Source organism: Bombyx mandarina, chromosome 11 (assembly GCF_030267445.1).
Source record: "Bombyx mandarina strain Sakado chromosome 11, ASM3026744v2".
NCBI classification, from domain to species: domain Eukaryota; kingdom Metazoa; phylum Arthropoda; class Insecta; order Lepidoptera; family Bombycidae; genus Bombyx; species Bombyx mandarina.
In genome coordinates, this window is record NC_143218.1 from 6468669 (window position 1) to 6485719 (window position 17051).

General features: G+C 38.7%; 1 protein-coding gene across 4 annotated transcripts in view; it reads right to left on the reverse strand.

The window, feature by feature from the left end:
- Positions 1–904: 904 nt before the first annotated feature.
- Positions 905–17051, reverse strand: part of LOC114242215 (uncharacterized) — a 245435-nt gene continuing 229288 nt past the window's right edge. The window contains exons 21-31 of one of the 4 annotated variants that reach the window (XM_089730835.1): positions 16266–16527; positions 15026–15216; positions 13146–13193; positions 11253–11808; positions 10786–11026; positions 10213–10527; positions 8993–10123; positions 8196–8366; positions 7260–7319; positions 6418–6515; positions 905–6033 (exon numbers count right to left, since the gene is read on the reverse strand). In XM_089730835.1, coding sequence (XP_089586961.1) covers positions 5769–6033; positions 6418–6515; positions 7260–7319; positions 8196–8366; positions 8993–10123; positions 10213–10527; positions 10786–11026; positions 11253–11808; positions 13146–13193; positions 15026–15216; positions 16266–16527 — 3338 coding nt within the window. In that variant the 3' untranslated portion in view covers positions 905–5768. Of the gene's footprint in view, positions 6034–6417; positions 6516–7259; positions 7320–8195; positions 8367–8992; positions 10124–10212; positions 10528–10785; positions 11027–11252; positions 11809–13055; positions 13194–15025; positions 15217–16265; positions 16528–17051 lie in introns of all 4 variants that reach the window. The other 3 variants (XM_089730832.1, XM_089730836.1, XM_089730833.1) reach the window with 3 other exon arrangements.

Here is a 17051-nt window from a genome sequence, read left to right on the forward strand (position 1 = left end):
TACTGAGACCTTAGAACTTATATCTCAAGGTGGGTGGCGCATTTACGTTGATGTCTACGGGCTCCAGTGACCACCTAACACCAGATGGGCTGTGAGCTCGTCCACCCATCTACGCAATAAAAAAACCTGATGTTAAGTGGTTACCAGATCCTATAGACATCAACAACTTAAATGCCGCTACCTACCTTGAGACTGGAGCTCTATCTTTCAAATTTATAGTACAACAGTTGCCCAACTTCTCATACCTTAATACATTAGTACCGTTCATATAGTAGTATTGTTAGTAAAACGATGGTAGGGTTCTAAACGAATTATATATTGTTACTTGTTGTGGTAGAGCGTTTCCCGCACAAAGAGGCTCCACCATCCTACTTGTCTATGCCGTGAAGAAATCAGTTTTTTTATGGCCCATGTAGGCAGACGAGCGTACGGCCCACCTGATGGTGATTGGTTACCTCGCTCATGGACGTCGGCAATGCCAGGGGCAGAGTCAAGCCGCTGCCTACCGTAGAAATGTTAGCTTTTATTGTGCCAAATTGTGTTGAGATACTCCATTATTAAGGTGGAAATTTTAGAAAAAGATTCTAAATGCAGTTTCACTATAAAAAAGATGTGTGATGTCGTGGGACACCGGATTGGAACGAAGTTCCACATAAAAAAAAAAAAGAATTACGAGAAAAAAATCGCGCGGTGAAATATCGCTGTGCGGAAAACAAGGCCTTATTCCAGGGACTTTTTCTTACGGTTTTTACTATGACATTTTTTCAGTTCGGTCGCGCAGCGAAATCCCTATCTCCTCCAAGCCTGCCGTAAGGAACTTCGTTCCAAAAAAAATAGGCAAGAAAATCGAAGTTTTGGCCTCTCGTTCCAAAATAAAAACCATATTTAAAAGTGAAACAACAAATTAACAAGCAAAAGTTTTATTTTATTTTTAATCGTAACTTACATTGTGATTGGGACGTTCCGTGAACATTCGTAAATAAGTACAGTGTGATGTATATTTACATTTAAATAATATTCATATTAATAACATTGCAGCGTCGTTGAAACGGTATAATAAACAGCTTTGATTTTTCGGGTATTTTTATAAACAGTGCGACCCTTAATTCTCAAATGTGGTAGGACTTAAGGATAAGTTTTAACACTGTAGATCTAATTTATTTTAGTTTTAATGACTCGGCGATGTTGCAAATGCCGCGACTGCGGAAAGACTGCGGGTAGAATGTTAGGTGATAAATCTGTCTACCCTCTTTCTGGTCTGTTTTCGGGTGTTACCAGTGAAACATTAAATGTATTATTATCTATGAGTGGTGGTGAGAAAACGGATCGTTTCTTTTGTATGGTATAGTATTGTTTGATATAAACTTATGTCTAACATAAAAGCACAAGAGAAATTCAGTTTTTTTTATATCATGCTATTTATATGCTGCGCCAAATGAATCCACGTCTACGTCGAAACTCGTTCAGTAGTTCCGGAGATGAGCATCAACAAAAATACGAAAAAATTCAAAGAATAGTTGGTTTGTGGTCTGTTTTTTTTTTTTATAAGAGATTTTATGACCTGGTAACTAAGACCTTTAAGTCATGTCTTATTTTACTTTATTTTCTTAATTTTATGAAAAATGATAATATGGAGTGAAATGAAATGAAGATGATTAATTTGAGACATTAATCAACTGGGATGAAATTTAATGAAATGAGATGATATGGGATGAAATATAATCGCAGTAAAATGGTGGTCATTTACTGAGATTTTTTCAGTGGACTTTTTGGAGGAACCCGAGAAGTTACGTCCAGCAGCTTTGTTTCATTTTCCCACATTTGTGCACTTTCACAGATATTAAACAGTTAATAAACCACCATTATTACACATTTAAACCTGAAGAAACACTAAATAGACAAAATAAAACAAATCACACAACTTCACTCCTCGCGTTCCCGCCAAAAAGTCGTTTGTGGTCTGTTATTGTTCTTTGGTTAGCTACCCTCTTTTATTTGTATTACTTGTCTTCAATGTAATCTCATTGTTTTATTATGCGACTTTATTATAAAGCTTTTTATGTACGGAAGAAACCAAGAAATAACGTAGGTATGCCCCGAATTGAGAATCTTTTAAATTTTTTAAATCCGTTTATAACGGTAGGTTTTTCACTATAATTTTATTTTTGAAATCCTGATTGATAATCGGCAATTTTTTTTTAATACTCTTTCTATGTCTTTATCTACCTAATGACAATTATTCACTGATGTTCATAAATAATCATCTAATCAAAGCCAACAGCCGAGTGGCAGTCAATTGGCCAGCGGCCGATATATCGATATATCGTCTCTATTGCAGAGTTTATTTTCATTCAATATTCAATTCATCATTACGTCAAAGGCGAATAAACGAATTTGATTTTGTATATTAATCATTATACATGAATGGGGAACCCTGACATGCCTGTTCATCAAATTTAATATATTATAATAATCTTTAACTTAGACCATTTCGTTTTTTATTTAGTATCGATTATGTTAGAGATCCAAAATACCGAATCATTGAGACTACATTTATGTGTATCAACGAGTTCTGTGAGCCGATGTGAATGGTGGTATATGTACCTACATTTTTTAAATCACTTATTTTAATTTTTTCTAGTTTCATAGTTTTTAGATTGCAAATATGAAAGATCGACGCTTGGATTCCTTTAAGTCGCGACAACTACACATTTGCTTTATGATTGCAATTCGTTTGAAATTATACTTTTTTGATGTGATAATTCTAGACGACTTCAATATAAGAGCTGGCTACTAGTAACTGTTTCGGTAGTACCTACATCGTGGTTAGCGTGGTAGTGTATAGGTATTATATCGTGGGAAACAATAAAAGTTTTTCTTTAATATACAATTTGCCGATTTTCTCTGCAAATTTTGTCCGTATAATGTAAACCACAAATATAAAATGAATGATCATAAGACAACTAAATGATGACAGTTACATAATCTATAATTTTTTTATAACAATTGTATTTTGATAGCGGAATGGCTTCGCGCCTTTTGCACGTTAGATAGTGTCGTAAAAACTCTGTTCTTATTCATCACGAATACAACATCCATTTTAATTAGTTGTACATTAAGTATTGCTACGGATATCCCAAGCTTACTTTACTTACACTTCTCATTTTATTAATCTGGATGTAGGTAATTAGAAATTAGAAGCTCTTTTGGCTAGTTCAACGATTGCGTCCAAACTTTAATGACAGTATTATAGTTATATACAATCGATGAGAAATTCATATCGACTAAAATGATAATGCATGTTGAGAAGCAAAAAAAAAACAGACTGTCACAGATATATACTGTAGCTAAAACCGCCATTAATAAAATTGAGAGGTAAGTTTAAATAGTAAATTTGAGATTTCAGTAGAGGCCTTATATTGATAGAAGGCACAAGGATACAGATAAACATACAAAACTTTCATTCGGCATTCGTGACCACGAATTTGATTTCGACCCGAAATAACTTGGTAAAATTACTAATGCCTTTTTACCGTTATACTTACTAAAGTTTTGATTCGATACAGATAAGTCAATATTCCACAAGTTTCACAGTAGAATTCGCGGCAATGAATGTCAAACGATCACACAGACAACATAAGGACACAATAATAAGCATTAGTTTTACTTTAAGAAAATCAGTCTCAATGTACAGGCCCTTTTAAATTATTTTTCTCGTAATTTTAGTTAACTATTTTTACACAGAAGCGCTAAATGTTGCTCGGGGTAATTGTGCTTCCAGAGACCTTGACTTCATCGAGGAGGACTGAGTTAAGAATATACCGAATCTGGATTCTTAGGAAAATTGATAACACATACATTAACAATGGAAAAAACAATTGGATTGAGAACGAATTTCTAAATAATATACCTACCTATAGACTAAAAGTAAAAACGTAAAAAAAGAATTAAGAAATATTCATAATGCATAAAGGTCTCCCCTAATTAAATTTGTGTTACAGTCACATTGCGGAACGGGACAAAACGTGGGATTCCTAGTTGTACGTTGAGACAAAATGAAAAGGAACGATGCGTGTACATAAATACTCGTATTAAAGACTAATATTTACATAATAAGCGTAATGCAAAACACATAATATAAGCATACAATAAAAATAGCACATAGAACGGAAATAAGAACGTAGTGCACGAAAAGTTAATCTCAGTCTTTAAACAGTCAAATCACATCATATTATTGCTGAAACTGCGTTTTAATCGTAATCACTATGCCGATGGAGGCATTTCATAACTCTCCCTTTCCGAACCTTCAAAAGGACTCATGTTCGGTCGGAAAGTTATGACACACTCTTTAACCCTTTGACTGTCATTTAGGTCACCGGTGTCCTACTTGGCGCACTGAAGTAATTATGTCGATTTCTGTTACTAGGGCGCCGGAATGTCAAGGAGACTGGGAAAGACGAATCCGAAGATACTGAGAATGAATCTATATCTAAACGACCTAAAATACTAAAACATACATTAAAAACAAAAGAAGGCAAATTTAGGCAATCCAAGCGCTTAGTAAAAGAAGTCGACATTATTCAGTGCGCCGCGTAGGGCACGCGTGACCTACACAGCAGTAAAAGGGTCAAAATCTAATCTATAGGTCTAAATTTCGTTTACTATTTTGAAAATTAGAAGCTACTACACAAGGAATTATGAATAGTCATTGACGAAGGTTTAAATATAACGGGAAATTCTTGAACATTACTTATTGAATTAACTGTTTTATTTCGAAGGATCGAATCTAAGAATAAAACGAATGCATTCAATTTAACATTACGATATAAATATAACTAGTATTGCAGTGTCCTATTCTATTGGTGCGTTAGGTATTAACTATTAGCAAGAATCGAATTTACTCTACAATTACAGAATAAAGATTACAATAATTATGATTAGTATCATTTTGTATATAAGTTTAAAACGCGTTTAGTATACAGTTTTTTTGGGCCTTTTGTTTTTTTGTTTTTTTTTTTTTATATACCGTAACTTACAATATAGCTTATTCAATTAGTGTAAAGTTTATTATCATTATAAAGGAATAATAATGAAAACAAAACTCTCTCGTGTCGTTCAGAATATAAATATATATGTTTTAAATTCATGTAAATATATATATATGTCTATATAATATATTATACAAAATAGCAAAGAGTGCGAAAATGATTTCATAAAATATGCATTTGAGCAATGCGATATCTAGACATATTTACAAACGCATAATGATTACTTTAATACAACATAAATAGAAAAACAAAATCAAGTGGAAGCAAGGTAAACTACGAATAAAATTATTTTTCAATAAAAGAATGACTATCTACTTACTGTTTTACTCAACAATTTACATTAATATATCAATTAAATCACTAAGAAATATCTACAAACAATTAATTAATTATTGCTATCAATGAAAGTTATTTACAACATTATAATTACTAGTTTATCGAGACATCAAAATTGAACAAAATACAAATCATAAAATCTACGATCTCGCGTATCTAATCAACTTGTTTCTACTAATTTCGGTAACGTTCTAATATTATTTTATATAATTATCTATATATCACATAATTATTAGAATATTGTAAAACATTTATAACGTTTTCATTTTCAGGTTCGTCATATCTAAATTCCCATTTTCGTAGAGGGATTTAATGTAGAACACTTTAGTTGAAATATACCCTCAGAACGTCATCTCAATAATATATCAATACGAATTTTTGGTCTTAATCTGAATTATCGTGTCCCGCACTAGCGTTCAGAGTCCTCGTGTCCTCACTGATGAGCGATCTATCGTATCGTCTTTGCCTGGTGATTTTCGGTCTTACGTTACTTAACATAGGGGCTGATATTGCGTGGCCCGACAGACGACAGTCCTTCCTGCCTTGTAGTAGCGGGGACGTGACACTTGAGGACTCGTCTCCTTCGTCGTCCGAGAGCGCCGGGTAGCTTTCCTTCATCTTTAAGCTCCTCTCCAATCGTCTAAGGAATCTGTGAATTTCAAACCGTTAGTGCTATACTAAATTTATTCGTTGTATTGAGTGTATTGGGCAAGGATTAATAATATGTTCAGTTCGGAGACTAAAGCATATTCGGATTACAGCGGAATGTACTATCGAAAGCCCCACAATCCCGAGACTGAGAAAGTCCACTGAGTTTCTCGCCGGATCTTCTCAGTGGGTCGCGTTTCCGATCCGGCGGTAGATTCTGCGAAGCACTACTCTTGCTAGGGTTCGTTTTAGCAACACCTTTTCATTACTTTTTTGCAAAAGCACAATTAGTAGTTCATAGGAGCTTTGCAACAGAATTTTCGTGCTATTTGGAGCACCGAAATGATATGGCCACGAAATATTGATGGTTCAGTGTCATTCCTACCTAATTTGATTACTAATGGTCCTTAGTTTGTTGACTTTGACAGGTTTCCGCGTGTCTTCGGTCAGATCCAAACTCGAGGATATCTTTGACGAGGTGTCCTGTAACACAATTACAGATATCCTCAATGTAAAATGTTTTATTAAGTAGGTAGTTCACGTTTAACAATTGATCATGCTTTATAAACAACAATTAATGGAAGGATAATGTTTTACGGACACAATTAAAACAAGGTTTTGAATGCATCCGCGCTATAACTAATCGTTTTATAGCTTAAACAGCTTAGTTTCAGGCATTGACTGCGGCAATTTGCTGCAGTATTTCTATGTACGTGTGCGAGGTTTTGTAGAGGACATGCGAAAGAAAAAGCGTGGGTCCTTATTTTAATGACACCAGCTTCGCTACATCATGCTGCGCATTCCTTAAATCCATCTATCCTATATTTCAAAAAGTGATTACTTAATGGTAAGAGATAGAAGAATAAGACCATAGTTATATGCTTAAACTTAAAGTATTGCTCAATTAATTTACCGCATGAATTTATGATGAATATTGAGAACGTTCAGTTAATGATGTTTTACTACAATCGAAAATTGTAATTTACAGAAATTATTACTAATTCAAACCGATCTAATTTCAGATAATAAGAAACTAAAATTTACATCTATTAGCAAACTCATTCTATGTAATTCATCTATATAGGTCATTCTTCGGATAAATAATATGATGTATTTTTATAACTAAGTCTCTCGTACATTCCCGATACCTACGTTTCATATTGTGTTCTAATTATAACCAACAGTATCGAAACAAACTCAGGCATTTTCGAATATTATTAAAATCACCTCCGAGCTACGGCATTTTTGTCTTCGTAGCGGTTTCCGGTACCGCGTCGGCTCACATTGCTGAAAATAATCCAACCGACTACTTACAGCCTAAACGCGTCAAATAAATTCTCAAGCTCAAATAAAACGTTTCTTTACAAAATCGATTAAAGTGCTTCTCTATCCAAGTGGAAATTATTAAAAAAAAAAGGTGCAAAGTGACAAAAACAATATTGATCTGATACAAATATCGTGAAACATTATAAAATACTGCAATGCATTTAAGTGTTTTATAATTTGAATTTTGTAATTAAATTGGGCCAATTTTTAGTATTGAATATGAAATTGGGTTTTTATGTAAAAAACAAATTTCTAAAGTTAGACTGCAGCATTTTTGCATTTTGATACTGTAAGCAAAAAGGCGAAAATCTAAAAAAGTTTCAGAGATATCAAAAATATGTGAAGAGATTTAATTTAAGGAGTTTTTAATGAAAATAAATTGTTTTTGATCGCACTCTTAACTACCCACCACAGTTTTTTTTGTTTCCAGTCAACAAAAAACTTTGTATTTCTTTACAATATAAAAAAAAGATAAGACCGACCATTATCTCGCATATGAATGAAGTATACTTTTTGTTGTGTTTAGTATTAGACCGGTATAACAATGTCATTGTCTATATTTTAAGTGAACCTTACTTATATTTTTATTATGTATAAACTTTTTTGAACGTCGATTTTGTATTTATTTTGATGGGATTGATCCCTTTACCTTTACTGTAATGTGAATGCGGATGGTATCTTAAGACATGAAGCTTCAGCAGTAGTCTTACGAATTACGACCGTCCTGCCCTTAAAATAAGACGTTTCACAAACAGAAATAAGCAGCCCAAAATGTTAAGGCCCACAACGTTCTCTAAATCATATAACGATAATGCAACTTGAAATACGAATGGCTACCTGCATTTCCAAATCAGGTAAGCGCAGCTCCCGCGCGGAAGCGACTGAGGCCACCGATGCGTTGGAGACGGAGTCCTCGGAGGAGGAGGAGGGGGGCGCGGGGGCTTGAGACCGCGACCGTCGCCGCCCGCTCTTGCGACAGCGGCCCGACGCGTCGCGGCTACCAGGCACCTACGTGTTTGCGAGAGACAAATATTACAACATGCTCTTCTTAGGGCTAGTCTTAGCAACGTCACCAGCATGCTTAGTGTGAGTTTTTTAACGTTCTCGATAGCGTAAAAGTTGACTCAAATTTGTATGCAGTTGCAACAGCGCCCCTAGCGGCAAACGTTGGCAAACTTTTACGCTATCGAGAACGGTAAAAACTCACACTAAGCACACTGGTTAGAGCACCGTGAGCTATATATGAGTCGACTATTATCAAAGCCGGCAATCTGACTTTTGGACAATGATTGGTAAATCAGAAAAACGAATTATTGACTTTGTATTCCATTGGCAGTTACAAAACTCTTCGGAACGACATCTTAGATAAATAACAGGTTAACTATTAACCTTTATTTAATGCAGGTTTTGAACCGTATTCTTTGAAGGAGACGATTATATTGAAATCAATCTGTATTGACATATCAATAATTTTTTTTGGTCCAAATGCACAGATTGCCACCTTTGATAATAGACGACTCATATAGTAATAAGTAGGATTTTTTTTATTAAAAAGATAAACTGAATTTTTTCGACTTCTACATAACTATACATAATTACTGTATTAATTTATGAGAAGTATAATGTAGACAAACCTCAAGTAAATTGTGCATAGAATGCGGCATGTGTGGTAGTGTAGATTTTGTCGTTCCCGCAACTTCGTGCGAAGCCGTCCGCGATGTCCGCCTATCTCGTTTCCGACCGCTCTTCTTTTGCGAGCTACCTGCTGACTTACAACTAGATCCCTTCACACAATCCGAACTCGGAAAGTCATATATGCCATCGGAATCCGTGAACGGAAGTTGACGACCATAAAACTGAGGTGAGAACCTACCTAACCCGGTCTTATCGCTTAGAGGACTTTCACTCCTAGAACTAACGGGGCTCAACGGTCTGCTGCCTTCGGAAAGTAAAGTCGGCGGCCTTAAGCAAACTTTTTCGTCCAAACCTCTTTCAACACTAATGCACTTCACTATTGAACACTTGGTCACTCCACTCGGGGAACATAAAGTCGTTTGAGGTACGTCTAGAGTCTCTATAAGCCCGACCAGTTCCATTTCCTTAGCGCTAACAGGCACGTCATCAACTCTCTCATCAGTGCCTATTCCTTCATCGTTAGACTCAAGCAGAGGATCGTCTGATAATGTCTCTGAGTCGGACCTGCCTCTTCTTCGCTCTTTGGAATCGTCGTTGGAAGCAGCAGGACTGGAGTTAGTTTTCATTAACGGTCGTCTCCTTTGAAAACAAGAAGGCCCGCCTCCGGAACCCGGGTCTTCCATTTCTGAAGGACAAAGGGGGTTACTGGAACCGCACCTCGAAGGTCCAGGACTCGCCATTGAACTGTATCCCGACGACGAGAGGTTTGATTCGGACGGAGCTCGTTCACCTCTCGCTGACATGGAGAAGGGACTTAGATAGCACATGTTGGCGCTGGGGGGTGGGGGTCGTGGAGATATTGGCTCGTCGGATTCTTCACTAGCGTTGTAGGTTACCGTTATCAAGGGAGGAGGCTGAAATTCAAGGTGGGGTGGAGTGCGTCGTGGTGGGGGGGAACCAGGGGAGGGTCGTTCGATGGTCAGGAGAGGAACCCTCAGAGATGGAGGAGCTGGAGATGGCGATGACATCTCGCGCTCCGAGTCCTGACTGTGCGTGAAGCTCGGGCTCGGCGAGTCTGTCACGTGGGTCGACGGGGTTGGTGTGTCAGCATTTAATGCCGGCTGACGTAACTGCAAAATTAGACCGAAATATTATGATTTCTCTCGTTATTTGCGGCGTATTGGATAATATCATTACAACTATGTACTGTTGTACTAACCTTCAATCTTAGGCCAATTGGAGACCTCTCAGGTTTGTCACATTTAATTTCTTCAAGCTCGTCTTCACTGGGCGAGATGCAAGTTGTTGTTGATTCACTTTTATTATCTATATCCATACAAGCTCGCGGCATCCGAGGGGATGGAAGTGGTGTAGGTAGAGGGGTAGGCAAAGGGGTAGGTAAGGGCGTGGGTAGTTCCCTAATGGGAGATAAGCATTTGTTCATGGAACTAGGAACTTCGAGTAGAATGGAAGGTGGGTGGAGAAGGTTGCTGCCAGATGATGCTGATTTGTGGGCACTTAATGGATCCAAGACCTAAAAATCCAGTGTATAATTAATATTACACTTTTGCATAATGCTAGTGCTGTTTATTTATAATAATGATAATGATATTTCGCCGATAGGTGATTAAATAAGTGCAATCGTCTCTAGGACGAGAGTATAAAAATTGTTAAGTCAAAATATGAAATAAATTAGGGTGTCGCTTATCTGATATGCCGAAGAAGACGATTCTATTACAGTTCTGTACAGGAGTTACAAACTTATGCAGGTAAAGTTTGATGAGTGATTTACCTGGATTTCAATAGTATTATGTGGCCTTGTGATTGGCGAATCGGGTGCCAAAGATGGTATATGCGAAGAAGCCAGAGAAATGTCGTCAGCATCATTTGTATCGTCTTGAGGAGAGGAAGCTGAAGGTGTACTGGAAACGGAGATACCTCCAGACGATGCCCTGGATACAATGGCAACTGATGACGAAGAGAAATTGCGGAACATCGCCAAGATCGAGTCCGCGCTGGAGATTTTTGGAGTTCTGTGAACAAATAGTACAGTTCCGTCTAAAATAACGCATAAACTCCATGGACGCATATTACTTAAAAACAGTTACATTGGAAATCTACGTAGTGATAATGTTATATATCATTGCACTCTATTACAATTAACCATAACTTTTAAGTGTAATTTTAGAAGTTTTCTTAAAAACCTTTTCACGAAGTGCTTTTGAAAATTGGAACTCGGATTACTGGAGTACTGATTACCTTGAATATTTTTTTAAAGCGCCATTCGCCAACGTCAAATCGAGACTGGACATTGAGTCGCTTCCTTGATTACTGGACGTGCTGTGAGGGGACCTGATCTCGACGCCTGGCGACGGAGGAGTGCTGGATGCTTTGGCTTTCATTCCTCTATTAGCTATAACCGCCATCGGTATCGCGATAGTGTTCACCATATCGACATCGGAACTAGAACTCATTTCCGCTGATACTTTATTGAGGAGCCTCGCAAATGTGACTTTTTTCTCGAGCTTAGGGTCCGGAATGTGTCTCATGGAAGGCGATGTGGATGGACTAGAGGCCTCACTAGCGAAAGATGTCTCCTTATTCTCAACTCCGTAGTCCACAAATGCCGGGGCGCTCTCCACAGTACTTAAGGTTCTCTTTTCCGACATCTGTATCAGTTCACCCATCGTGATCTTCTTGGCATGATCGTTGGCCGACGCGGGACTTATTAGCTGTTGTAATATCTGTTTCTTTTCGGCGGCATTTTTCTTTGTCGGTGTTGAATTGTTACGTTTTTTACGGGGCGACGGTGTTCCTGTTTCAGAATTCTCATTTCAATTCTATTATTAAATGTTTAATATGAAAAGCGCAACATCTAAATGAAGATAAACAGCTACACGAATACTTCGTTTAGAGGGTTTTAGCTGGACAGAGGGCGATCATGCGTAGATTTGAATATAGGTATCATGCTACTAATGTAAGCTTTTATTAAGATTCGCATGCCAAATCCTCAGGGTTTTGGGGTCAGCCGGTATTGAGTACATGTTTGTATTGTATATATGAATTGTAATGTGTGTTTTTATTGTATGTTAGCACTAAATGGACCAGGTTTGAACAAAAGGCTGTTTAAGATCACATTGTGTTCGAAGCTATTGTAGTAATGTTAACTATACAAATGGAATTACTAAAGGGATTTGGTTGTCGCATAGCGAATAAAGTACCAAATTTGTTAATCAATTAACCAGCAGAGTTGTGCAAAGAGAGATCGTGAATGTAATTATAATGAAAAATACGGTAAATGCATTCAGGATTTTAAATATGCAGAGCATTGTCCAAAAGCAGGCTACCACTAGAATAACATTCACTAAAAGCCTTTGTATGGTCAACTTTCCATACATCACTGTTACACAATTCTTTGCGTTAATGCTGTTTTTCCTAGTAAAAACAGTTTATTGTGTCATTGGTTCAGACAATAAATATTTATTCTGAGCAGTTAGGTATTATAAAACAGTTAGTTATATTATTCCGCTTTTTCAAGATAGTTATGGAATCATTGGCAAAACAAAGGCTTGTTTAGTTGGACGATCTAAAAAAATGTGTAACGAAGGAAGGAGCGTCTACATTTAGAGTATGCAAGTGTTTGTGCGTTGTCAAGGGTGCACACATTCAAGTTTCAGAAACAAGGGTAGCGGGACCAAGTTACTTTGGCCTTGCATTCCACATCAAGATCCATTCATAGCGGGGAACATCCAGTGTGTATTGAACTCCGGTACGCCGCGCGCTCCGCAGTCGGTTTGATCATATGTTTGCGTATTGGCATGAAACGGCAAGTGACCGAATTATTTTTAGCTATGTGTTCAATGGAGAAGTCGATTATTGGCAATTCCTACGAATGTATGTCGGTAAAAAAATAATATAATGGTTTCAATGTTCTAAATATATTGACATAGATTGGGAAAATAAAATGAAAAACAAGAAGCCTGCTGAAGGTCTCGCAATATTGACGTGCGTGAATACGGAGCGCGCGGCTGTGTCGGACGCGGGCATCGCTCCAGTCCTTACGTCCGAGCGGCGGCTTTAAGAGATCGTCCAAGCTAAAGGTGCGTGCGGCCCGCGGGTGCGCGAGGCCCGACACGGAAGGCTTGCGGATACCGAGGCGCGTGAGCAGCGTGCGCGGCGCCGACTCCTGGCTGGGGGCCGCTGTGGACAAACGGCGCGTCACTCGCGCTCGGCCCGCGGCACCGCTACGTACTGGCCCAGCCGCCGCGCTAGCCCCACACACACAGGATTGCCAGATATCCGCAATTACGTACGCACGCTATATACGCTCTAATGCGGTGTTTCCCAACGTGGGGCTCACGCCCCGCAAGGGCGCAATTTGATAATTAAGGGGGACAATCGCACTAAATACATGGTAGGCAATAACTTGGCTCTGCTCCTGGGATTGCTGAAGTCCATGGGCGACGGTAACCACTCACCATCAGGTGCGCCGTATGCTCGTCTGCCTATAAGGGTAATAAAAAAAAAGTAGAAAATCTTTATTAAAATTATTTTGAATAATGAATTTCAGTTTTTTATTATATGTTTTGAAATATTACTTTACTGTGTTTTGATAAAAATTTCATAGTGATTTCTTCCTAAAACCTATCATTTATGTTTCGTAAGTGAACAAATCAATTCTTTAATGTTAGAAATTATCTATGGGAGGCATACAAATTTTAAAAATGTTAAAGTGGGGCATGGCACAAAAAAGGTTGGGAAACACTGCTCTAATGTACCGCTCGGGTTGTTGGAGTGACAGGGGAGTGCAGTCGTAAGAGACTTGCTAACTGACCTATCCACTAGGCTTAAAATGGGAAAACGTTAGGTATCGACTTGAACTTTTAGGGGTAAAAATTTTGAAAACATTGTCCAGCTTATTTCTGGCAATCCTTAAATTTTGAACATCGATACAATTGTTTTAATCTGGTGCGTTTATGGGGTTGCGAAATAACGTTAATCATGATTAATTAACTGATTTAATGTTTGTTAATGTTTATTGTTTCGGAGTATGATGAGTTCGTGTGTATACAATCGTTTAACAAAATTAAATCATAAAAATTCTATTTCGATACCGAATTCAAATCGGACGCTAGATGCTTCTCGCCACACCCAGGAGCTCGGTATCATTACGAAGTTTGCACTAAATTAAAACAATCGTGCACTAAGGGGCCCAGAAACATTCGCCTATCATACGGACGCTACATCACGCATGCACCGCGCTATATACACAGTTCATACAAACATTGAATCTACGTACGCACGCGTTTCTGGTACCGCCATTGTAACGTATAAAAACGAATAAAAATAACGTCAATTGCCACGCGAAATTCTATAGATACAATGCAGTTTATTTCATTGGTGCAAAAAAAATGTTATTCAAAGTAAAGATTACTGTAGGTACTACATTAAGTTTAAGAAATTTGTTTTTACATTGTGATTTGTTTCGTGTTGCAATAGACTTTGTTTAAATGGAATTTAAATTACTCAATATGTGTCCTTACCATCCGTAATTCGTGCGATTATTGAGAAAAGATAATTGAGTATAGCCAAACTGAGTATCGTACAAAAAGCATTTACATATAATTCGTGGTTCGATAATTCTGTTAGTCCCACTCCTAATCAAACAAAAGTCTTCGGTGAAATCTAAAATCGGAAAATTTTCACATCGCTAGTGCCGGGATGTTATGGAAATATGCGATAATCGTATATGTTAAGAACACTGCAAAACTGCACTGCACTGGATTTAACAAAAAACATTTTTTTTTCAATTTGCAAAGCTAAAATTAATTTAGTTTACTTAATTACCATCACTAAATTCAACTGATCATTTTAAATTCCACCTCATCCATTTTACGCAGTGAATGTACCAAAAAGTCGTGGAGTGACTCAAGCGAACGTATTCAATGTGCTAAAATTGTTGAGAGTCGTATAGAATATATCTTATTGAATTAAATGAGTTGAATATTCATTCGTAGGTCCGTAGTACTTACGTCTCGCGCACCTGTCCGCCTCCTCCGCGAGGAGTTTCTCGATCTTCTCCGGGAAGTGCCTCTTCGCGCACCACACGAGCCCGATCATGCCGAGCACTACGAACACCGCGATCAGACCCAACCAGAATGGTTCCTGGAGCATTCGTTGGCCCAAACCGATTATATTGGGCGAGGGATTTGGTATTTCGCACCTGGGTGGGAAGTAAAATTTATGAGACTAGATTTACGTATCCACAACACGACACATACATGTGTGTAATTGGGATTAATGACATCAATTGGTGGTAGGACGTCTTGTGAGTCCGCACGGGTAGGTACCACCACCCTGCCTGTTTCTGCCGTGCAGCAGTAATGTGTTTCAGTTTGAAGAGTGGGGCAGCCTTTGTAACTATACTGAGACCTTAGAACTTATATCTCAAGGTGGGTGGACGAGCTCACAGCCCACCTGGTGTTAAGTGGTTACTGGAGCCCATAGACATCTATAACGTAAATGCGCCACAAACCGAAACGCATTACTGCTTCACGGCAGAATTAGGCAGGTTGGTGGTACCTACCCGTGCAGACTCACAAGACGTCCTTACCACCAGTAACTATGCAAATTATAATTTTGCAGATTTAATTTTTATTACACGACGTTATTCCTTCATCGTGGAAGTCAATCGTGAACATTTGTTAAGTACGCATTTCATTAGAAATATTGGTACTTGCCTGCGGGATTCGAACACCGGTGCATCGCTCCACACAAATGCACCGGACGTCTTATCCTTTAGGCCACGACGACTTCTCACGATCGACATTTTTTTTACTACCTACACATTAGGTGGAAAAAAGTATTACGTTAATAAGTGAGCTTACGGGCTCAACCTGAAAGAATTTGCTTACCCTAGGTCTAGCAAGACATGTGTGTAGGCTGCAGTTTACCCTCCTAGCTGAGTCTTTTTTTATTTTTATTGCTTGGAAGGGTGGACAAGCTCACAGCCGACCTGGTGTTAAATGGTTACTGGAGCCCATAGACATCTACAACGTAAATGCGCCACCCACCTTGAGATATAAGTTCTAAGGTCTCAGTATAGTTACAACGACCTACAAACCGAAACGCATTGTTGCTTCTCAGCAGAAATAGGCGGGCTGGTGGTACCTACCCGTGTGGACTCACAAGAGGTCCTACCACCAGTGTCCATTCGTCCCCTCATCCTGGTGAAACTGGGAAGTCCTCAGGGCCACCAGTAATTAAATTTACCTCTTGCCTTTCCAGGAAGGGTTGCACTGGCAGAGGAAGGCGCCGTCCCGCTCGGTGCAGGCGCCACGGCTGTTGCAGGGCCGCGAGGCGCAGGGCCGCACGCGCTCGCTGCAGCGTCGCCCGCGCCACCCGCGCGCGCATGCGCACCGGAACGACTCCGCGCCGCCGCCTTCACCTCCCTCGCCCCCCTCGCCACCGCCCAGCGAGCACTTCCCGAACACGCACGGCGACCGCTCGCACGCGGTCACGAGACAGAACACTCCTAGACAACATTTGTCATGTTGCTTAACATTCATAAGCGGTTCATGTGGCGTCTTATATTAAAGCCGCTTTTAAGTCTGTTAAAAAACAAATTCTACATATGCTGATAGCCGTGAGAGGCTATTTCAGCTTCGCCTTGACATGTAGGTGAGCTCGCGGAGCTCAAATCGGAGTGTTGCTGACACTGGCCCTAGCAGGACCAGTACTTCGCAGAATCTACCACCGGATCGGAAACGCGACCCACCGAGGAGATCCGGCGAGAAACTCAGTGGGCTGCATCTATGGGTTAAAACATTATTGAACGAGATAATAATTAAGGAGAATGAGATATTCTACTAGTACTCGTACCATAATCTGACTTTAAATTAACTTTTTAATTATTATCAATATTTTTCTGTGAATTCTTTTACGGTACAATTTGGAATCGGTCCTATTACTAGGGTTTCATGAAATATATTGTATTGAGTATATATTTACATACATTCCTGTAGAAAAACAATTCAATTACCTAACGATTAATTCTAT